This window comes from Sinohyriopsis cumingii, chromosome 4, assembly GCF_028554795.1.
Source record: "Sinohyriopsis cumingii isolate HCF-2022 chromosome 4, ASM2855479v2, whole genome shotgun sequence".
In the NCBI taxonomy this organism is placed as follows: domain Eukaryota; kingdom Metazoa; phylum Mollusca; class Bivalvia; order Unionida; family Unionidae; genus Sinohyriopsis; species Sinohyriopsis cumingii.
The window spans coordinates 80463595-80487785 of NC_142964.1; the positions used below are offsets into that span (position 1 = coordinate 80463595).

The 24191-nt window shown below is 35.5% G+C and overlaps 1 protein-coding gene across 13 annotated transcripts in view; it reads left to right on the forward strand.

Annotated features, from left to right (window-relative positions):
• LOC149801529 (rho guanine nucleotide exchange factor 28-like) overlaps window positions 1-24191 on the forward strand; it is a 318392-nt gene that overhangs the window by 240879 nt on the left and 53322 nt on the right. For all 13 annotated transcript variants that reach the window (XM_089955712.1, XM_089955716.1, XM_089955715.1 and 10 more), the window contains 8 exons: window positions 1536-1630; window positions 3299-3350; window positions 6441-6493; window positions 6966-7145; window positions 11096-11221; window positions 16209-16326; window positions 17543-17709; window positions 22370-22451. In XM_089955712.1, coding sequence (XP_089811838.1) covers window positions 1536-1630; window positions 3299-3350; window positions 6441-6493; window positions 6966-7145; window positions 11096-11221; window positions 16209-16326; window positions 17543-17709; window positions 22370-22451 — 873 coding nt within the window. The remainder of the gene's footprint in view (window positions 1-1535; window positions 1631-3298; window positions 3351-6440; window positions 6494-6965; window positions 7146-11095; window positions 11222-16208; window positions 16327-17542; window positions 17710-22369; window positions 22452-24191) is intronic.

A 24191-nucleotide genomic window follows, 5' to 3' on the forward strand; every position in this document is an offset into this window, starting at 1 on the left:
GTGCATAAATCTAATATAGGTTTTTACTGGGTAGCTGAACATATATCAACTCTGTTCTTCAGAACACACAGAAATAAGCAAGGATATATTTCATAAGCAACACCTGAACAGTTAATGATTTTGAGAGATTACTGTGTAAGCTCGTAAGTGGATGTAAGATGACAGATATAAATTTGAATAAAGAACAAGAAAAACGGTGATGTTTTATGAACATTTATTACAGACTTTTAGAGGTATTCCTGGACTGGATGTTGATTAACTGTTACCTAGTCTACACCTGTGATTTTCACACCTTGAATATTTTGATAAATGATGCTTATAATAAAGTTCAGATGGTAATAGTTGATTTTTTTGTGGGTTTGTACAGCAATTAAAATGCAAGCAATTTAAAAAAAGAGGGCACTTTCATTTCTGAAGTTTCCTTTTGACACCAGGCTTTTGACACCAAGTTTGTAGATTATAAACATCAGAGTTTAAACTGACCACTCCAATACCAAAGAATTATAAGAAAGGATACTGACAGCTGCCTCTGGAGGCGCTCAGTGTTAAGAGGTTATTGTTAGGACTGGTTAGCCTGGTGTCAGGACAATGTGACGGGGTGGGGGTGCATGATGCCCCAGTTCTAGACCACTATAAGCTGCCACACTGCAGACAACATAGTGATATGACTGAAAATGTCTATCATCTATGATGTCTAAGAAGATGGTTTTTGTCCATACCTGCACAAAGTGACACTGAATTGTTCTTTTGTAAAAGAGACTGAACTAGTTTGATCCTTTCTACTGAAGTAAGCTTTTTAAAACAACAGATTTTGGAAATAACCACTTGTGGAATGTTATTTTCTGCACACTGTGAAACTGGAGAGGGCGAAATTGTGTAAGAACAGGGATTGATGAACTGTATTCCACAGTTTATAAGTCGAGAAGAGCCGATATGAATATAATCAGTTTCGGTGTTTCTTTCCTTTAAAAATGAGGCATATTTTATGGTTTGATTACCCAGGTACCACTAAAATCTTAATATGATGTTGTATTTTCTACATTCCAATGAGAAGAGAAAAAAATATTGAAAAAATGTATTTTAGCAAATAATGATAGTTTCTTTTCTCTGGTACATTGCTGGAAAATTCATGGTAAATTGCAAAAGTGACAGACATAAAAATGAAAAAAATACAAATTAAAAATACTGCAAAACCAACACCGAAGTATTGAAAAATTTGGGGGTGGAGGCATTACACAAAAATACCTAATCTTAGTCTTAAACTATTGTTATATTTTGACTTATATTTCCTCCCCCACCATGACAATGGTAGAACATTTTAATTTTACAAAGTTTTGTATTCTGCTGGTGTTTTTGACTGGTAAACTTTCACTGATATGTATGGTACATTTTCTGCTAAATTGTATTTTTTGTGGTCTGTAATGCTTGATCTCTTTCTGCCTTTCTTTTCTTATGAAGTTATTAGACCTTACACTGATATTAAGTTGCAGATAGAGATTATCAATTTTAATAGATTTTGTCGTCTTCTGATACAGGTGGAGCAACACCAGAATCGGGGAATGATGACCATGAACTTGACCAGCTGAACATTATCGAGTCCGAAACATGGAGTGTCACTGCAGAGAAAAAGGTTTCTCCAAATTTTAATTTCTATACCAAATGTTTATTTTAACACTTGAAATACTTTTGTTTTTTCATTTAAAGATAATTCCAATTTTTATGAATGAACTGTGTTTTCTACATTTTGATTGGATGCAAACAGTCAGATGATACTGATCTGGAATTTTTTACACATCAGCAGATTCTGCGGACTACTTTTGGTTCCATGTTTCCAGGTCATTCAGTATGAAGTTTTATCTATATCAATGCCTTACACCCTGATAATAACAAGCCCCCACCCACCCACTCATATTATTTGTGATCAAAATTTACGAACCCCAGATTAAAATCGACCATTAAAAGTTAAAACAATGTAATTGCACAGACCTTCATGCACTCCAACACTCACCCCTTTTACCAACGAATCCAGATGGCTGGCTTTAGAAGCCAATCTTCAGAAATTATGCCATGTCGCCATGGCAATGTTTTCCAGCAGCTGTTATTAAAGGTCAGTGTCATATATCAAGCAAGGGATCTCTCTAAAAATGGGCACAACTTTGCTTTTGAAAGATTGAAATGCATAGAAGGTAACAACAAACGCTATAACAACACGTGCTATGTACAAATGCAATTCTAGAAAGATAAAAAGAAATAGCCTGGTATAAATGGTATCAACCACTGTTTTATATATTAAAATAATAATATATAACTGGCATGACCTGCTTTGACACTCTACCCTATATTACTGTATCAAGAATCAATGACTCATGTCTAGCGAAGATTGGGCTATGTATTTTGTCACAGTGTTAAGGGGCTAATGAAGAAAACTTTGATCTACATAACAGTGAATGTTTTGTTGATGAAACATGTTGATCTGGTGAAAGGGAAGTAAATTGGAATCATAAAAACTAAATAATCATGTTTGGGTATTTATTGATGTGTAAATTTTATCTAATCACTTGCAAAGTTAACAAAACATCCTTCAGACTTTATTTACTTTGTGAGTGATTAGGTAAAATTTACACATAGATAAACACCCAACCATCGTCATTTAATACTATAATAAATATAAATTCATTCGGCAATAATCTTGAGATTATTTCACCATTGATTTGGTCCAGCCTGCCCACCTTCCCTTAGCAACTTGTCACCATTGTACAGAAATGACTTAGACAAATTAAATTTGGTTGGTTTGTTTGTATAGATTTGTAAATGACCTGCTTGAATTTCTCATACCACTAAAATTGTTCTCCATTTTTTTGTACATTTTTATATGTTTTAAAACTTTTTTTAAAACATTTGTTGGACTGATTGTGCAAAATCACTTTACATAGAGAAATTAAATTTGGCAGGCATGTTTGTATTTATACAATATATACTCGTATGCACAGACCACATCTGTTGTCCCTTAATGCTCTGGCAGATCAGGTCCTATGCAGTTTGGTATATGTAATTAGTTGAATAAACATCATAGGCCCAGATCTCCTGGCATTAGCAGTGGCAGATCATGGTCTATGACATTCACAGGTGGACTCTACTTATGAGCTAGTATATACAGTATGTAAATAAGCTAATTCAACCTTTATGCTGTTAAAGGAAGCAGTCGTTGCATCCTTTTCAAGTTTTGTGAACTTTTTTAAAGCTTGGGGTTTTCTTCTCAATAGCGGGTGAATAAATCTAGCTTTATTTTTTCCTTCAGTTACTCAAGAAGATGGGTGCAAAAGACATCAAGCGACAGGACACAATATGGGGTAAGTTTTGAGATATTTTGTCTAACAATCTATCCATACATGTATCCTTCCTTCCTTGTAAAGGAACTTTTGACCCTTGCTGGACATTCGTTCCCTGAAAATTGATAAGAAGTCCATATATTTATATATGAAAGTTAATATAAAATATTTAAAGGAGGTATAACAATTTGTGACATAAAAGAAAATATTGATATGCCTAAATACTAAATTTACCAGAAAAATGTCTCAATTTTAGTTTTGGATTTGCTGCCGTTTAGCAATAGTATTAGCCTTCCACAATTCTCTGGTTTCCTCTCAAATTAATTAATTATAAAAATAATATGTTCACAGACCTATAGAATTTCACCCAGCTGCAGTAATTGCTTTTTGAGAATTAATTAATAATTGGCAGCAAGCTGACTTGTGTCAAAAATATGTTATGCCTCATTGATCTGCATTTCTAATCAAGTCTGACGTTAATGTGTTATTTCATCAGTTCCGCCATGGAGCATGATAATGTTAGTGCTTGTTGCTGATGTCCATTGTTTGCCTTCAGTGGTGATCAAGCAGAAGAGTTCATGGGATGGTACTTTGTCTGGTGTATGTCATCCATCAGTTTATTATCACTGCTCCTTCTGAAATTAGTGACACGCATCAAAATATTTGACAAGCTTTTTAGTTTGAGAACACATTTTTATCTATTTAATTTGCCAAGCAGTAAGAATAGATCTATCTCTTGTAATTATTACATAATTTCAACATGTGTGAAATGCCACTTCCTTTTTGGAAAATTGCCATGAAATTGTACACAGACAATCCTCCCTGGTGTAGTTGGTCCTAAATAAAAAGGGTGCTGCATCTAGTTTGACATCCTGAGAATCTTGTCATCACTCTCCTGAATGGATGTTAATATCAATATGGGGATTTCACTGAAAGATTCCTTATATTGTCGTGTGGTCTTGCGTTAAAAACAATGCAGGTCTAACATTCAATATGGCCATGAGTACAGTCATCATTACAATTTTATTGTTGCTACTCTTGGAAAAGAAAGTCCTACTGACATGGGGAATTCACCAGAGGGCCTTTTGTGGTACCTGGTTGGTCCTAAAATGAAAATCGTGCTGCTAGTACAACCAATATAGCCAGCATGGCATCTGTCTTGACACTCTTGTGCTACTGCCTCTAAATGAATGGTTATGTCAACGTGGGATTTTTTTTTTATTTTTTTTTTAACTTGGCAACTTTTTATGATGCCTGGTTGTCAACATGGGTTTTTTTGTTTGTTTTTTTTAACTTGCCAACTTTTTATGATGCCTGGTTGGTCATAAATGAATTTGACACTTCACAGTCATCCATGACCATCTTGAAAATCTTGTCACTACTACTGAATGAATTATTATATCATCTTAGGAGTGTTGCGCTGAGAGATGATGTCTAGTTGGTCATACATGAAAATGATGCAAATTTGACTTCCAATATGGCCTCCACAATAGCCATCTTAAAAATCGTATCACTGCTTCTTCTAGATGACTGGTCATATCAATCAATCATCTGCTTTCACCAAAGAATTCGTATGCAGTCTTACTAATTCAAAATGAAAAGGTGCCAATCTGATATCCAATATGGCCACCATGGCAGCCATCTTGCAAATCTTGTTATTGATACTCCTACAAAATGGGAACTCATATCAACATTTTGTCTCCATCTGGGAATCTGTATATAATCAATTCCCTATTTTGTTCTGCCACCAAATTATACTATTATATTTTAAGATAATTTTTTGATGTTATGGCTTTTGATGATTACCTTTTGCAGGTATATGCATTTAAGGGGTTAACATGTCCAAATAAAACTTGACAAAAAAGGTCATGGTTTATATTAATCAATAGTGACTTCTATTTTGCTTATTTTTTTACAATGGCTTACATTCAGCGTAGGTGTATTTTCAAGCGAAAATATCAGCAGATAATTATAAAATAGTTTCTTTATATTGAAGGTTACTAATCTACAGCTATTGTTATAATGTGGTAGTTCAACTCGATAACTGAATCATGTAATGGTGACAAGTGCAGTATGTACCTAATCTTGGTATGTTGAGAACAGGATTTTAAGTTTTATCTTTAAATATCAACCCACACTCTAGTGGGAGTGATCAATATTTTTCTTAAATAATAGTGTTTTCAAAAGGAAATAATAATATAACAATTTACTTCATGTTGTTTTTTCAACTCGTGTTACGGCCGGCATACATTGGTATGATTATGGTAAAGGTGTTCAATGTGGTACTGATTTACATCGGGGGTTGCATTACAGTGAAGCACATTAAAATGAGTGTTAGCTGTATATTACAAGAACATAAAAGAATGATTTCATTCTTGCATTTCACTGCAGCATTGATAGCATTCTGTGTTCCGTTAATACACCAGTTTACGTTTGGATGTGACCATTATTTCAGAAATATGTGTTTCTTGTTCTGTGGTGGTTAGAGCGTCCACCTCAGATGCGGTAGGTCATGGGTTCAATCCCCGACCAAGTCATACCAGAGACTTACAAAAATGGTAGTAACAGCTGCTTTGCTTTGCATTCAGCATTAAGAGGTTAGTGTTAGAACTGGTCGGCCTGGTGTCAGGATAATGTGAGTGGGTGGGACATCATGCTACATGTCTGCGGCATGATGCCCCAGTGCTAGACATCACTATAAACTGCCACATTGCAGACATCGTAGCAATATGACTGAAAAATTGTTAAAGCTACGTAAAAAATCAAAATAACATCACATCACACTTGTTCTGTGAATGTGCAAGTTTCTTGTGTTCACTTTTAATTTGTATGTGAATATGCAATAAACATGTTAAGTGGCTATTTTTTCAAGATGACTTACTTCCAAGAGAAAAATGTAATAGAGATTGGACATTTTTTAAATGTTGGCTTAGTTTCAATTGTTTGGCATTATTATGGAAATTTGAATTTAAAAATGTTGTTGAAGTTGAGATATTCTGTGTAAGTGCCAGCTGTAGTGTTTTTAGTAAAGTCATTTGAAATAAAAAGCATTTTCTCTTAAATCTAGCACGATATTTCTCATAGATGATGAAGTTTAATTTTTATTTCCAGAGTTGATACAGACAGAGAAACACCACTGCAAAACTCTAGTAATTCTTAATAAGGTAGGTACACATTTGGAAACATATTTAGTCCAAAATAAACACAGAGATGCCACTGGGCCATGGGATTACAGGATTCTCAGAAAAGGACAAATAGTTAACTTCATAATTCCAGTGGGGTCATTAGATCAAGCCAGTTGCCTGCAGTTTCCTTGAGTTGTTTTACTCAGTGTGAAAAATCATTTTTATTGTCGAGCCTGCTTTAGCGGGACATGAGATGTAAGCAGCCTATTTTCCAACGGTGTTGTCATGATCTACAGATTGGAATTTTGCTTCAAGATCAAAATTCCTTATGTTTTCAGAGGAGAGAGATTTCTGTTTGCTGGAGAAAAAATGTTGATATTAAGGAAAAATTTTAAACTCCAAATACATTGCAATATTAAATGGATTCTGGTATACTGTTTGCTTATGACTTGTTATATATATATATATATATATAAACACTTTCTTATCATCAGTTTAACATTTCTTGTAGCTGTTTCGAGAACACATGTTGGTGGAACTGGGTTTGCCATGCACGTATGTGGACCGTATCTTTCCCCGCTTGGACGACTTGATGGAAATCCATAAGAAGTTTCTGAGTCAGTTGAGGGAGCTGCAGTCTCTCAAACCAGACCACAGTATCGATGAGATAGGGCCAACTCTAATCTCACAGGTACAACACAGAAATGTTGAAGGTTTTAAAATTTTACTGCCATACTCGTTTGCAAACACATTTAATGTCATCTGTCTTGGATAATGGGAGCTTCAGTGGTTAGTGTGGTGGACTTGTAAAAAAAGTGTGCAGGTTCAAATCCTACCATTAGGATCAACCTGGGTGAGCGACAGTGGTGTGTCCTTGCACAGGACATTAGACTCTAGTGTTCTTGTGTTTTTATGCCATAAAGCACTTAACCAAATCCATTATGTACATCATGTTGGTCTTTTATGCATTGGGGGTGGGGTGGGATTTGCTCAATCGCTGCATACTGGATGGACTACAGAAGACTGAATACAATTATGGACAGAAATTTGATTTCAAGATGAAGCTGATTTTCTCTTCTGTGGATCAAACTTTTACAGGATTCAGTCTTGGCTCATTAAGATTTACAGGAGTGGCCACCAGGAATTTGTCATGGGCCCCAGGAATTTATGGGCCACCAGGAATTTGCCATGGGCCATACTTCTCCACAGTTTGGCCAGTCATTAAATTGGGATCATAAATGTACTGGCTAATTTTGCTTAATCTACAAATTATTTCTCAAACAGAACAATATTATTTTTCATAGAGTAAGAATAAAACTAGAGATTGATTGATTAGAGAGTACTAAATTATGCTTCTGTTTCCAAGATATGTGATTTATACATGCAATTCATTCCAGTGATTAAATATGTTAATCTTGTCATAAGTGTTGCACTGACCCATCACATTTTTTTGTTAACAGATTTTGACTTTCTTTGAAAAGATTCCTTGCAGACTGGGTTCATAATCAGTGTTGGGGTTTTATTGCTTTGATAGCAGTATTCTTATCTTTGGACAAATTGTTAACTGATTTTACTGATTTGGGCCAGCAAAAATTAACGATACGAGTTTGCTTTCTCTTCATTTTAGATTGATGATCATTTGTATATTCTAAGTCTGTTCGAAAGTGATGCAGTTTCTTAGAAACTGCATGCTTTATGTAGGCAGCTTGTTTGTGTCAAATTGCCATGCTCAATTTAAATAGTACTACAAATGACTTCTCACATGAAAGTACTGGGAGTGCATCATTTACAGTGTTTATGCACCAGACTGAGGCAGTGGGTTTTTTTCTAAGTGGTCAGTAATGCCAGTTGCTCAAAAGCCTGCTTTAGATTTAAACTGTTTTGACTGAGTTGTCACCCCTGTTTGACTTGAAAGTTTGTCTTTACTGATAAGTTTGATCTTGTCCAAAAACTTCCTAAAGAATTCATGGATTGTGTGTGTGTGTGTGCGTGCGTGTGTGTGATTTGGATATATTAACATAGCTTTAAAAAAATTTTTAGTCATATAGCTACGATGTCTGCAGTGTGACAGCTTATAGTGATGTCTAGCACTGGGGCATTATGACTCAGACATGTATTTTGATGTCCCACCCAGTCACATTATCCTGACACCAGGCCAGCCAGTCCTAGCACTAACCTCTTAATGCTGAGCACCAAGTGAGGCAGCCACGAATACCATTTTTATCAGTCTTTGGTATGACTTGGCTGGAGTTCGAACCAAACCTGCAACTTCCTGCATCCAAGGCTGATACTCAAACCATTTGGCCAATGGAGCAGTCAGATTTTGTATTTGATGTGCATTATGATATCAAGAAGGATCAGATGCGGGAAGTTGTGAGTTAGAACCCCAGCTAAGCCATACCAAAGATTTATTTAAGACTGGTTGGCCTGGTCTCGGGATAATATGACTGGGTGGAACATGATGCTATATGTCTTTAGATATTGCTATAAACTACCACACTGCAGACTATCTTAGTGTTGGTGGGGCTCTACAGTTTCATATTTTGCAAAGGGTTAGAATTTCAAAGAAAAAGAATTTCCCCGACTTCCTCACTGGTTATACTGGCTGTTTAAAAAAGACCTTATGTATCTTTTATTTTGGTGTATGATTGATGGGTGTAATATGGGTTATAGAGTATACAGCTTGGCTCTGCTCCAGATATGTGCCTTTCAAAACAGTGCTAGCTCTACTTGGTCATTTTCACTTCCTGAACTTCAGAGGTAAATTGTATAAAAAAAGAGCCGATAACTATATTTTTACATTTTATATATTTGGTAATTCATTCATTGCACTTTCAGAAGCTGGTATTGTCTAGTCTGGCAAAATTAATTTTTCCTGTTTTAATAGCTGCTATGGATAGTGTACTTTAGACTAATTCAGGCTGATTTTTTAGCACAAGGGAGCAGTCATTTTAGTTAGCAGTGTGATTAGATCATGTACTATTTCCAAAAGTACAATATCCAAAGAAATGTCAGCCATATTACATTAATGTAGCATAGAGACATGCCAATATTCTTGCCATTGTACATGTTTTAAATGGAAACAACTTCACCTTTCATTCGTCACTCTCAAAAGTACATAATAACTGGTGAGCGCCCCTGATATGACAGAATTTTTTTAAAAAGCTGCATTAAAAATACAAATGACATATAAGCACACACTTTAAATTTGACTCTGCTATTAAATATGTTATTAAAATAGATGTAGTTTGAACCGTTGTAAAAATGTCAAAATTTAATTGGGGAGTGATGGCACATTCACAGTTACATCTGCAAATCTGTTCGTGATAATATGCCTGCTTATCAAAATGTTCAAAATGTGCATTCATCTTTATTTCCTTATATTGTTCGTGTTCCTGCAAAATAGAGTTTGTTTTACTTTTATACGTTTGCCACCCTTGGTAATGGCCTTGAGTTATAGCACTAAGAAATTTAATTTATTTTGGGGTCGGAATGCCGATCAAATTCAAATATTGAAGACCAAGGTGATTGTGACACAAAGAACAGATGGGTTTAATATGGTAACTTTTGTTCTAGATTAAATGTCTTTGACAGAATTTAGAGGTAGTTTATACCTGGGGTAAAATAAAACACAGGTTTTGTTGGTCAAAAGGTCAAATGTTACGGTCAGTAAACCTAATAAGAAAATAATGGTTTCTGCACAATCAAGTTAGTTCATGCCTGCTTACTTTAACCAACTGCCCAGGTCATTGAGACCCAATGGTCAGTAATCTCAAGAGTGAACCATGCCGTATTTACACAGAGGAATATTAAACATTGGACAGGTCTGTAATTTACTGGTCATAATTTTTGGATTAAAATATTTACATGGAAATGTTATCAGCTTTTACAAAAACTGCAGAAAATTCATTTATAATTATGCTTAAGGTCAGCATCTACTTTTACATGCAAAAGTTGAATATCAGAGCTAAATGACATAGGTAGAACATGACGATGTAGGGATGTGGCAGATCTGAGCCTAAGCAGTTTGTTAGGAGTTTTCAGTAGAACAAACAACATGTTGATCCGCCGTTGTATTATGTGACAGCAGATAATGGTTAATATCGTTTTGTAGTTGGACCCAGCTTGTAAGCAGTTAGGTACGTTCTCATGTTTTCTTCTGTTCCTGTAGTGTTCAAGTGAGACAGGTGACAAATGAAAGCAGCATATGTTGTTCATGTTTTCTTTTGTTCCTTAGTTTTCAAGTGAGACACGTGACCAAATGAAGGCAGCATATGATGTTCATGTTTACTTTTGTTCCTGTAGTTTTCAAGTGAGACACGTGACCAAATGAAGGCAGCATATGATGTTCATGTTTACTTTTGTTCCTGTAGTTTTCAAGTGAGACATATGACCAGATGAAGGCAGCATATGGTGTTCATGTTTTCTTTTGTTTCTGTAGTTTTCAAGTGAGACATGTGACCAGATGAAGGCAGCATATGATGTTCATGTTTTCTTTTGTTCCTGTAGTTTTCAAGTGAGACATGTGACCAGATGAAGGCAGCATATGGTGTTAATGTTTTCTTTTGTTTCTGTAATTTTCGAGACGTGTGACCAGATGAAGGTAACATATGGTGTTCATGTTTTCTTTCGTTCCTGTAGTTTTCAGGTCAGACTGCTGTCCAAATGAAAGCAGCCTATGGAGCTTTCTGCAGTGGACACAAGGATGCAGTCCTGATCTACAAGGAGTTGCTGACAACAAATGGACGATTCGTGTCACTCGTAAAGGTACTGTAACTAATATGTATGGTGTATTCATTTATATTTTTAGGTATACATTTGTGTGTATTTGTGAAAATAGATGTTTTAGCTGAAACAGATAAATTGGAGGTTTCCTATTTCCATGGAAGGATTAATGTCTTTTGGGCCTTTGAATTATTGGCTTGTGGTTGCCACAAAACACAAAAAATTATGTAATGAAATGAGAAATATTAAATAATGAAAATGAAAAATCTTACATAATGCAAAAATAATAAAAAATAAAATATTACATAATGAAAGTGAAAACTGTTGCATCATGAACAGTATATAATGAAAATGAAAAATATTACATAATGAAAGATATTAGATTTTGAAAGGGAAATATTACATAATTGAATGAAAAATATTTCTTCATGGACATAGTGAATAATGAAAATGAAATAAATGCATTAAAATATAATAAAAGTGAAAAATATTACATAGTGAAGAAAAGTATTACATAATCATTACATTAAAAAAATGACATGTTACACCATTGACATAGTACAAAAACACTTTCATAATGAAATAGATAAAACATTGAAAATGAAAAGTATTGTCTTGTAATGAAAACTATTACATAATGAAAAATAAAGAATAATAACTGAAGATTACATCATGAAAAAATATTGAATTGTGATATCTTAAACTGACCAATTCAATTGCAGTAAATTCAGCTTATTTCAGCATTCCAATTTTGTGATTTATTCTTTGGCAATATGTACTCAGCAATATGTACTCTTCAGTGTGCACTCAGTGGTAATATGTACTGGTCTGTGTGTACTCTGTGGCAATATGTACTCATCAGTGTGGACCGCTCCGGTGGCCTAGTGGTTAGAGTGTCCACCTCGGATGCAGGAGGTCGTGGGTTTGATCCCTGGCCAAGTCATACCAAAAGCTTACAAAAATGTTACTAACAGCTGCCTCGCCTGGCGCTCAGCATTAAGAGGTTAGTGTTAGGACAGGATCGGCCTGGTGTCAGGATAATGTGACTGGGTGGGACATCATGCTACATGTCTGCGGCATGATGCCCCAGTGCTAGACCTCACTATAAACTGTCACACTGCAGACATCGTAGCGATATGACTGAAAAAATTATTAAAGCTACGTTAGAAATCCAAATCACACACACACACTCATCAATGTGTACTCAGTGACAATGTGCTCATTGTAGTTGCAATATGTACTCAAAAGTGTGTACTCAATGGCAATATGTACTCATCACTGTGTACTAATAGTAGCAACATGTATCATGTAATTTTGCTGTTAAGTTGATTCAGATGTGTCTGCATTTTTGGTCTTTGTTTAGAAAAAATTTTATTGCAAGAAATTGTATGATTGAGAGCAAATTGAATTGGGGAGAAATTAATTAATAAACAATGAAATCTTTCTCAAATGAACATTTTTCTTATCCAAAAACAAGGTAATAAAATTTTATATGAAACTGGAGGTACAAGGCACCATTGCATTCTATAATGCTAGCATAACATTTAAAGACATTTCCACCATCCAGAGTAATGGTAATAAATAACATACAGCTCTTACCCATTTCTAGCATGCCTGATAATAGCACAATTCCAGATGTAATGTGATACTTCTATGGGACCATTGACCAAAATTATACCAATATTTAACTGTAAGGGTTGAAAGAAAACACTATGAAATTTGGTCTTGTATCTTTCAAAACATCATTATTTAACAAGTTTTGACCATGCCCATTATACCATGGTTCCATATATTACACTGTTCTCAATATACCACAGTTTAATTGATATTGTGGTTCTCATTTTAGCATGGTTTGATACATAACCTGGTCAGTAGTAATGGACGTAGAATTTCTGTATTTAGAATTATAGTTTTTTTTTCTATCTGAAATTGGATGTTTTTTAATGGGGTATGGAGATGTCCATATGAATGGTAGCAAAGCATATTAAAATAATGTGCACAATTACACCCTAGTAGTACTCAATAAAATTTGTTCAGTATTTCTGAACAGATGGTGAGGTTATTGATTGCATGTTGAAATACTAATTACAATTTATATTAATCAATAATGTTGTAATAGCCAGTGTTAAGTAAGGAACGTCATTGTAAATAGACTCGAGAGTAAAGATTACTTACCGAGATAAAAACATTTGGTCTAGTGGTTTGAGCGGATGCGGGAGGTCACAGGTTCGAAGCCCAACTGAGTCATAGCAAAGACTTATAAAAATGGTACTTACAGCTGCCTCACTAGGTGCTCAGCATTAAGAGGTTAATGTTGGGACTGGTTGGCCTGGTATCAGGATAATGTGATTGGGTGGGACATCGTGCTACGTGTCTACGACATGATGACCCATTGCTAGACATCACTATAAACTGCCACACTGTAGACATCATAGCGATATGACTGAAAAATTGTTAATGCTACATAAAAGATAAAAATTGTACACTCTTCCCAGCAGTCATTAGTATGTTTTCTTAAGATAAAAGATCTCATGGCTGACAATTAGAGACAAGTAAATAAAGTGTAACCAGGACACAATGTAATTAGCTAGCAAGATTTTCATACCTGTGCAAAAACAAACTACAGAAAGATCAGTGGCTTGTCATTTCAGAATATTACTTCTTGGAAATGGTGTCCGAAAGTGATTTGAAGTACTACAGCAGTCTATGGCATATCATGACAAATCTATTACCCCAGCAAACATTACCACACACACACACCCACCCCCAGCCCTCTCTCTCCACCCCATCAGTAGCATCGTAAGAAATTATTTAGTCTTCTGCATCCCTGCCTTTAACAGTTCATAATTTTTTAATATTAAATTTCATTGCATCCTAAAGTTCGAAGATCTTTTTTTTTTTTGTTGCCACCCATAATGATGTACTTGGATGATAGCTTATTTTATTTACATCTTTGAGCCCCAAACCCAGGGTCTCTGGGGGCTAAAAAGGCATTGTTGTTATTGTTGTTGTTGTTGTGGGGTTTAACGCCATTTTTCAGCACATGATAGGCTATGTATGGCGGCTAGTATTAATGGTGGAGGAAGAACCCTGGAAAACCCCGGGAAGAACCACCGACCCACGAGAAGCTACTGGCAAGCTTTCTCACATAACCACATTGGCCGAATCCTAGACTCGAACCCACGCAGACAGAGGTGAGATGGCAGTGATCTGTAATGGAGAGCGCTTTAGACCACTCGGCCACTCGGGGCCCCTAAAAAGGCATTGTACGTTTATGTGTCCCAAGTTATTTAAGAATGGAACCAAAAGGAAAATAACAAGTCTGATCAACAGAAAAAAGGACATAGGTGCATTTTTTGCCTGTTATCCTATTCAGAAATACCTGTGGAATGGGAACAAATGTGATGGGGCATTGGGATGTAACTTGCAGAGTTGTTTTATCATCAACAGAAAAATGTTTTTGCAGTTACAAAGATCTTCAAACCCTTTAATTCAGAGCTGACAAAAATGCTTTATTAACATGGCATTTTTTGACTTATTGATGTCTACCCTTGGGCTCAAGAAGTCTGTCAGAATATTAAAATCTGTGTAAATTATGTCAAAGACCTTTGATTTGACACCCATTTGACATGTTTTGGTGATATCCTTTTTTGTCACCCAGTAACATCTTTGACATGTTCCCTCCCCCATCTCGGGGCCCCGAGTGGCCAAGAGGTCTAAAGTGCTCACCGTTCCGGATCACTGCCATCTCACCTCTGTCTTCGTGGGTTTGAGTCCAAGGCTCGGCTAGTGTGGGTACATGGGAAAGCCTACCATTAGCTTCTCGTGGGTCGGTGGTTCTTCTCTGGGTTTTCCAGGGTTCTTCCTCCACCAGTTATACTGGCTACCATGTATAGCCTATCTTGTGCTGAAAAATGGCGTTAAACCCTAGAACAACAACAACCCTCCCCCATCTCATCTGCACTGGGGCTAACTGATGGTAACATTTTAAACAAACAGTATAGGTACAGTAACTGAAGAGCTGTACCAGAATGTAAATGAAACATCAACAGGGAAGAAAAAGTATTCTATGTATTTTGTTTTCCTTTAACCTTGTCCTGAAAGATATGGGTCAAGATGAAATCCTGAAACCTTACTGCATCCAGTTTCCCATCCATAATTAAAAGTATAAATATTGCATTTATGTATTCATTATGTTGATTATTAATTCAAATGGATGACAACTTTAGTTAAATCTTAAGTCAAAGAGAAATACAGAGAATAAAGTGCAAATTTGGGAATTAATGTATTTGTAGCATTTTTGAAAACAGATTGACTTGAATGAAGAATTGATGTAAATTAATAAGAATAAAAACTCTCTTTTTTTTAACATCATTTAACTTTTGTTTCATTTTCAGTAATACCAATACTTTAATAATTAATTAATTCTCGTTATCCTCATGGCTGTCATCACATATGTTGATTTAAGGCATTGAGTGGAAAAGGTTGCTACTGAGTCTTGGCTTGACTAGCGTGGGTATGCAAAAAATCTTGCCATTATTTTTTCCTGGGTTGGTGGTTCATCCCAGGGTCTTTCCCGGTTCTTCCTCCACCAGATATAGTGGCTGCCATGTATAGCCTATCACATGCTGAAAATGGCGCTAAACCCCACAAAACCAAAACCAGAGCATATACTGATGCATTGGAGCAATGTCAACTTTATAATTCTATTTTTTTTTTAATATGTTAAAATAAAACAAATGTGTGTAACAGATAATATTTTATAGTAATGAAGTTGAGTTATCAAATAGCTGAGCTTTGTTGATCACTGGAAACGTACATGTAAGTAGGGAGGTATGCATCACATATGGCTCATTTTGGAAGTCTTTAATTGCTCTGGTTTGGAGTTGCTGCGAAATCGATGAAAATTGCTACTCCACAAAAAAGGTATAAAACCACAATATACAAGAATCCCATATAGTGCAGTATGGTTAAATGTATACCAGCATTGTTTTACATGATAAGATATATTATTCTTTTCCAACTTCAGCGGAGGTCAAATCATCCAATTTGTGAGAAGAGGGAGATCCCAGATTTCATTCTCCTCATCACCCAGAGGCCCACAAAATATCCAACACTAATAGAGAGCATTCTAAAGAGTACAAAAGGTAAGATAGGCAAAATCTTTACATAAATATCGTATCAACTCAAAGTTTTTTTTATAAAAAAATTTGTATGACATCTTTATATATGACCATGGTTTGTCAAATTTTAGAATAAGATCATTGCCATCTGGGATAGAGAGAAATTGCTCAGAAGCCTAGATTAAATTCAGTCTCCCAGAGAAATCACTTTAACATTAAACTGTTGGCTGGAAGACCTACATTTAATCTTTTACAAGACTTGTGAGAGTGTATTACTTGTATCCCTATATTTTTCAAAAATATTTTTTTTTAACGACACGAAATATATATATAGGTCACAGTGTTTCCAATTTTACCATAGGTAGCCCAGACCATACATTCCGCTAGCCCCTCATTTCCAGAATAAGATCAACCATGCCTGGATAGCATGTATAGGAAAATATTTTCAAATTGCATCCTATGTTCAGTTTAGGGGGAAACTATATATAAATGTTAAAAGTTCAATATTAGCTCTCAGTTTCTCCTTTCTGACACAGAATGGCTTGCTTTTGTAAAATGAGTAGAAAGCCTCACTGTTGATGTATTGTTGTAGTCCCAGTAAATTTGATGGTCATAAGTTGTGTTTTCACAGGGTGACTATAAGCCGCTTAAGAAATACTCGAGGTGAAAATTGTAGAGTGCAAATAGCAGAGCACTTGTAAAACTGTTATCAGGTGACGTACAGTGTTACTTGTTATATTATTATTTGTCTTCACAAGTCTTTTCCATCCATTGCAAATTTTGTTTCAGCTCGGTAACTCTTGAAAGGTTTAATGGTATGAAACCAGACTGAGTATGAGGTTGTAAATTAAGATTTATTTCTATTTTCAGAATTGTTTTAAAAACTAATTAACATAGTTAAGGCCCTTTTGGACTTAAAAGCTTTGCATTTTTCAGTTACCTTGCATTTGCAGAGACATCTTTGTCATATAGACAAATTTCTAGTTTGCGACGTTGTCAAATTGAGATTTTTTAAATGCCTGTTAAAACTATTGATTCAGAAAGATCTTTCATAAAATGGTGAAACATGCATGAAAATCATATAAAAATCCTCATTAAAGATAATAGTGAAATTATAAGACTTAGAAAACATTTCTTGGCTGTTACACCTGCATTCTCAGAAACATGTAAATTCCATTTCCACCACAAAAGATGCACAGTTCGTAATTTTGAGGTAATGGTCCTGATTTTTTCTCTATAGACAAAAAGGACAGAGAGAATCTGAGCAAGGCTTTAGGTCTGAGTAAAGAAATCCTACAGAGTGTTGACGAGCAGGTAGCGGATTATGAACGACAGATGCGTCTCCAGGAAATCTATCAGAAAATGGATTCCAAGTCCACAGCCATCTACAGGGGAAAGAAGTTTAAGGTTAGAGAAGTTATCTCTCTTTGTCTTTTTTATTTGCAGTTTGATTTCTTCTGAACAGAAGACGTCAACTAGAAATAAGGTATTGCACACTTGGTGAAAGATTCATTATTATCCTCATGATTCTTTAAGAGGAGATAATTAAAGGTCACAGGATTTATATGTCTTGATCATTTTTGTTTTAAGCAGTGTCCTGGTGATGACGCCAGTGGAGTAGTATAGTAATTGCTTTGTCCTTCCAGCTGTCTCTCCAACTGTGTGTGCATCCATCAACATTTTGGTTTCCACAAATTAACATTGCTGGATATTGTTGAATTTTAACCAAATTTGGTATGCAACTTTAAAAAAATCTGTGAAGGGTTCATTTTTCCTATGTGTCATTGCTCAGTGATTTATGGGCTCTGCTTGCTTCGTTTCCATAGCATCGCTTTAGTGACAATTATTGGACTTAAACCAAATTTGACATGAAGCTTTATATTAATGAATCTTTGAATAATTTAACTTTTTACAGCACTCTGTGATGTCATTACAGGAGTTATGCCCCCTGATTGCCCAGCCTCCAGAGTTTGGTTTACTCTGCATAATTTTACCAAGATTTGCTGGAATTTGACCAAATTTGGTTTTAACTCTCTATTGATGAGACCTTGAACAAATTTGATTTCTTGCATTCCATGACTTCATTTACAGGATTTATGGCCCCTGATAGCCCAGCCTCCATAATTTGGCCTCATCATTTTACATTTGCCAGTGTTTTTTGGATTGTAACCAAATTTGGTATATAGTTTAATATTGACATTATCTTGAATTGTTGTTGTTGTAGTGTTTAACACCATTTTTCAGCACACAATAGGCTATACATGGCAGCCAGTATTATTGGTGGAGGAAGAACCCGGGAAAACCCCGGAAAGAACCACCGACCCACGAGAAGCTACTGGCAAGCTTTCTCACATACCCACATTGGCTGAATCCGAGACTCGAACCCACGCAGACAGGTGAGATGGCAGTGATCCGTAACGGAGAACGCTTTAGACCACTCAGCCACTCGGGGCCCCTTATCTTGAATTAGTGTAATTTCCACCATTCCACTGCTTCATTTACTGGTGTTTGCTTGAATGTAAAAAAATTTGGCTGTTTTGTATTGATATTGTCTTCAATAAGTTGGATTTCCAGCATTCCAGAGGAGTTTTTCTCCATTTATTTACCAACTTTATAACTTTGGGTTTCTGTAGCTTTTTTTTAACCCAAGGTCACTGAATTGGAAGCAAATTATATGTAAGCCGTGAGCAGCCTCTTGATTTGGTCATGCCTGTCTATCCATCTGCAGTATGTGAGAAAGCAGTAGCTTCTCGTGGGTCAGTGGTTCATTCCGGGGTTTTCCTGGGTTCTTCCTCCACCATTAATACTGGCCGCCATGTATAGCCTATCGTGTGCTGAAAAATGGCGTTAAACCCTACAACAACAATAACCATCCATCTGCAGCCTGAAAAGATTCTTTGCAAGGTTGTGCAAAAAGGCACTCTTTATGGATGAATGACATTTTGCTAGAATAATTATGTTCCTGTTTAGATTACCTGATTCGGTATTTAAACCACTACAGCAACTTTCGGGACCCTAGGGGTCAAGTGCTCACTGTTAAGGATCACTGCCATTTTACCTCTGTCTGCATGGATTCGAGTCTCAGGCTTGGTCAATGTGGCTACATGAGAAAGCTTGCCAGTAGCTTCCCGTGGTTTGGTAGTTCATTCCAGGGATTTCCTGGATTCTTCCTCCACCAGTTATACTGGCCACTATATTTAACCCATCTTGTGCTGAAAAATAGCATTAAACTCCATAACAACAACATCAGAATTTTTTTTAAAAATTGAACTTCTTGGATGTTTCAATACAAACGTAGTTGGCATGATTTTTAATAAAAAAATAACATTTGAAATAAACTAATGACATTTGATAGGGTTAATGACCTCATTAGATTTTTCTTTTAACCCGCTATAGGAATGTTTCTTATGTTTAAAACACAAGAAGTACTTGGATATTTTGGTTTGCACTGGGCAATGGGGACATGCATGTTTTTACAAACAAATTTGGTTGGTCAGTAATGATGAAATCATGGATGAATGCCCAGCATTCCACAACATCTTTTTGGAGGAGTTATGTCCCCTGATTTCCCATCCCTCTATCTTTACATTTCAGCTGCATAACTTTACCAAAGACTATTTGATTTCAGCAAAATTTAGTAGGCACATTTATATTGAGTAGACCTTTAATGAGTTTGATTTTGAATATTCAGTGAGATCATTTACAAGTTTGATGGACCCTGATTCTTTGTACTTTGGACATGGGTTGCTGCAGTGTTACTTTTCCAAAGATTGTTGTATTGCAACCAAATTTGACATGTACATGGTTCGCACAGTCATTAAAAGTCATCTAAAGTCATTGAGAAATGAACATCTCATTTCAAGGCCTTAGAAAGTGATTGATTTTTCACCTAGGTCATTGAATTTGAGAGATTTTGCTTAAAAATAAAATGAAATTTTTTTTACTTTTGAATCATGTGGTTTGATTTTCCCTCATGTGCTAGCCATTCCTTCATTAGCAGAATCTACAGGAAGTAATTGGATATCATGCATAGCGCCCCTTTCACATTACATCAGTAATTGGATATCATGCACACTCTTTCAGAGGTTTTAAATTTTCCACCAAGCAAGGATGGATCATTTGCAGCAATCTTTTAAACAAGCGATCATCACAGAATGCATGGAAAATGCACAGCAACAGTTGACTCAAGATAAAAAAGCTGTTAAGTGACCAAGGAAAAATGTAACTTTGTAGCATAAAGCACTTTGAATAGCATGTAAGAAAAAAATAAAATATTGCTGCACTAAACAGCTTGCTGTTTGGATGTCAGTGTTCATAGGGTCAGTGCAAGAAATTTTTTGTCATCACTGTCATCTGCATCAGCAATGCTGGTTTCAACTTTGTCAGTGGATTCGGCAAGTTCATCGACTGACTATATAGGTGCAGTTTTGGTGACAGATTTCATACAAAGGAGAAGGCTGAAATATTGTAAGCATTGGAATCTTAAATTCATTTGCATTTTAAATTCAGATAATATCCTAAGGTAACTATTTCCCTGTGACATGCCTCATTTTATTTTGGGATGGGCCCCTTCCCATGACTAAAGGCTACTAGACAGGCATGAAACCAATGGGGCTAATTAACAGTTAATCCTTACTACCATTATTATTTTGTGAAAAGGCATGCCCCTCTGAAGGCTGCTACTCTTACAGGACTTAAAAGAAATCCATATTTGTTTCATAACTGAGTGCAGATGTAAGTAGGGTTTCTGGTAACTGTTTAACAGTAACAGTAAAACAGCTGTTTTTCGTCCAAAATCAAAAAGCAGTAAACAGCTGTTTTTTTTTCTAACTGTTTTACTGTTTCTAACGGACATTGAGACATTGGATTTTGACGCTCTCAAAACTCTTCTGAAGGCAATGGAACCTGTGAAACTTGCTGTGGAGAATCTAAGTCGAGAAGACGCGACATTGATGAGTGCTGACACAATTTTTGAATTCATGTTCACCAAGCTGTCTAACCTGAATAATGACATTAGTACCAAGCTCATGGAAAATTTGAAGTGTCGCGTTGAAGAGCGATTGAACAATGATGTCCTGAACCTCCTGCACAGTCTCAAAGATCCATCTGTCGGCCCGTCAAAAACTATGCTAAATTTCGCAGGAAATCTAGCGTCTCGTCTGTTTGAAGCAACGATGTAGAAGATGTCGTCGAACAGTCATCAAATGATGCTGAAAGTGTGAACTTGTCTCTTCAAGATGAATTGAATTTGTTGCTTCAAAAAGATGGATCATCAATTGCAGTCGGAGGGCAAGACAGTTTCAAATGGCTCAAGTCCGAATTCATGCTCTTCAGAAACTCTGGCCAGCGCACTGAAAATCTCCGGAAATTGTACAACGCAATTCTGTCCATTAAACCGACATCAACAGACGTTGAAAGAGTTTTTTCGGTCTGTACGAATTTCTGTACAAAATTAAGATTGCGTCTCTCAGACAAGTCGCTTAATGCACTTGTATTCTTGAAATATTATTATAAGAAGTAAAAATGTATTGATTTAGAACTTATCACGAAAGATATATAATAAAACGGTGTTCATCACAAAAATAAGCTATTGACTGTAAAATTAGTGAAAATATGGAAAAAACAGTAAAAACAGCTGTTAACAGCTGTTTTTTGAAAATTGAAAACAGTAAACAGCTGTTTTTCAAAAATGACTGTTTTTCAGAAACCCTAGATGTAAGCACCTGCGATTGTTCAGTACATTGAGGATTCCCTATCTTGTTTTAATGGTGTTTAAATTAAATTGGTGCTGATGTAACTAAAAAAATTAGATATGTATTTCTGCCAAATTTACGGAGGCTTTTTTTTATATCTACAAGCAATAATGCTGTTGTAATATATTAGTGCCAAGAATTTTACCATTAATGATGTGCGCGTGTCTCTGTGTGTGTGTGTGTGTGTGTGTATATATATATATATATATATATATATATATATATATATATATATATATGAATGAGAAATCAAAATATATGTTACAATTTTTATGTGGGTTATGCTGAATTAACTTGTATATTTATTTCAACAGAAGTCTGATTTGCTGGTACAAGGAAGACATTTGGTATATGAAGGAACTGTTGGATGGAGAAATGCAAGAGGCAAAACCACAGGTTGGTGACAGATAAGAGTTTTTTAATAGTCTTTCTGTCTTGCCAAAACCACCATTGGTAGGGAAATAAAAGTGTCACAGCAACAAACAAGAAAAAATGTCATATTTTATTGATATTTCTGTGAGGACAAACTGAAGAGCAAAAAGAATGATTCATAATCTAAAATTGAACATTACATCCTGTGAGAACAAAATAATTTAAAGCCAAGAATTCTGGTTAATTGAGTTGTTACTTATTGGCTCATTGATTGAGTCATTGATTAATTGATATATTTAGATATATAAAAATTGCCTATAACTTCTTTCTCAGACTATATTAGCCATGATATTCGATTAAGTTTACTTCTGAATGATCTTTTTTTTTTACAACCGGTTAGCAACAGTTGTATCCCCTGCCATCAACATGAAACCTAAAGTCATAGTGCAGTTAGCACTTGTATATTTCAGAATTGAAATTGCACGTATATGCATTGAATGTTTATGGTATTATAGAATCAAATAAATTGAATTCGGTTGCTTTGTATACTCACAAGTTGAATCAACTCCACAGACCCAAATCAGCCATCTGTATCATTTGGTAGGAGTAATCAGTTGGACTCTACTTGTATGCAAGTATGTTATATACAATTTTTATAGGTATACATTTTAGTATTTTTGTGGAAACTTGCATTTCTGTCTACAGTTAAATTCATGGATTGGAGCGCATGTCCTATTCTTCCGCAGAAGCATCATTCTTTAAGTTTTTAAATTAATGGTATGCAACAACCAAAAAAGCCATAATAATCAGCAAACCTACAAAAAATACTGAATTTACAGTCATTTCTTTATTTCAGGACTGATGGTTTGTAAAATAAATTTATATATTTGGTAATTCATTAAGTGCATTTCTCTAGTTTGATAAAATGTGTTTTCCCTATTTTAATAACTGCTTAAGATTGTGTACTTTGGACTAATTCAGTCTGAATTTTGGAGCACATGGGAACAGACATTTTGGTTAGCTGTATGCTGATATGATGTAAGTTTCGACAAGTACACTATCCAATGAAATTTCAGCAACAGTACATTAATTAACGTGTTATGACAACATGCTCTCCACTGTGCATGTTGCAGATGGAAACAACTTTACCATACACCTGTCACTGTCTTGGAAGTTTGTAATATCTGTAGAGCATCCCAATTGAAAAGTTGTCTTCTCCTGTCCAGTTTTGACAGAGTTCTTGCCCTTATCCAGCTAATATCATATTTCCACTGCCAATCTCCAAACTTTCAGTGCCAATCTCCAAACTTTCAATTTTCCTGCCGAAGTCCTTCATGAAGCAAATTGTCACAAGAGTGACTTGTGTCGTGCACCCCTTGTTGCTAACTCTAGTTGTTTGTACTTGAATGTTTCCTGAAAGATACATTTCAGGTGAATTTTAACACTGGAATAACACACCTTGAACTTATAAAAGACAAATATGAAGTACAACATATTACCCATGGCATACATGGCCACAGTAAATAAAACATATCATAATGATTACTTTCTTAGTGTCATGTCACACTCTTAAGAAATTCTGTACGCCCACCAAAAGGCAATGCATAGGATTTTATGGTGTCTGTCAGTTCATCTGTTCCTGCTTTCAGTTTCACAAAATAACTTCAGTTCTGTTCCATGTACAGTTACATAATTGTGAGTTTCCTTTAGGGAAAGAAAGAAATCTATGAGGCTAAAAAGGCCAAAAAGGTAAAGAGTAGGTCA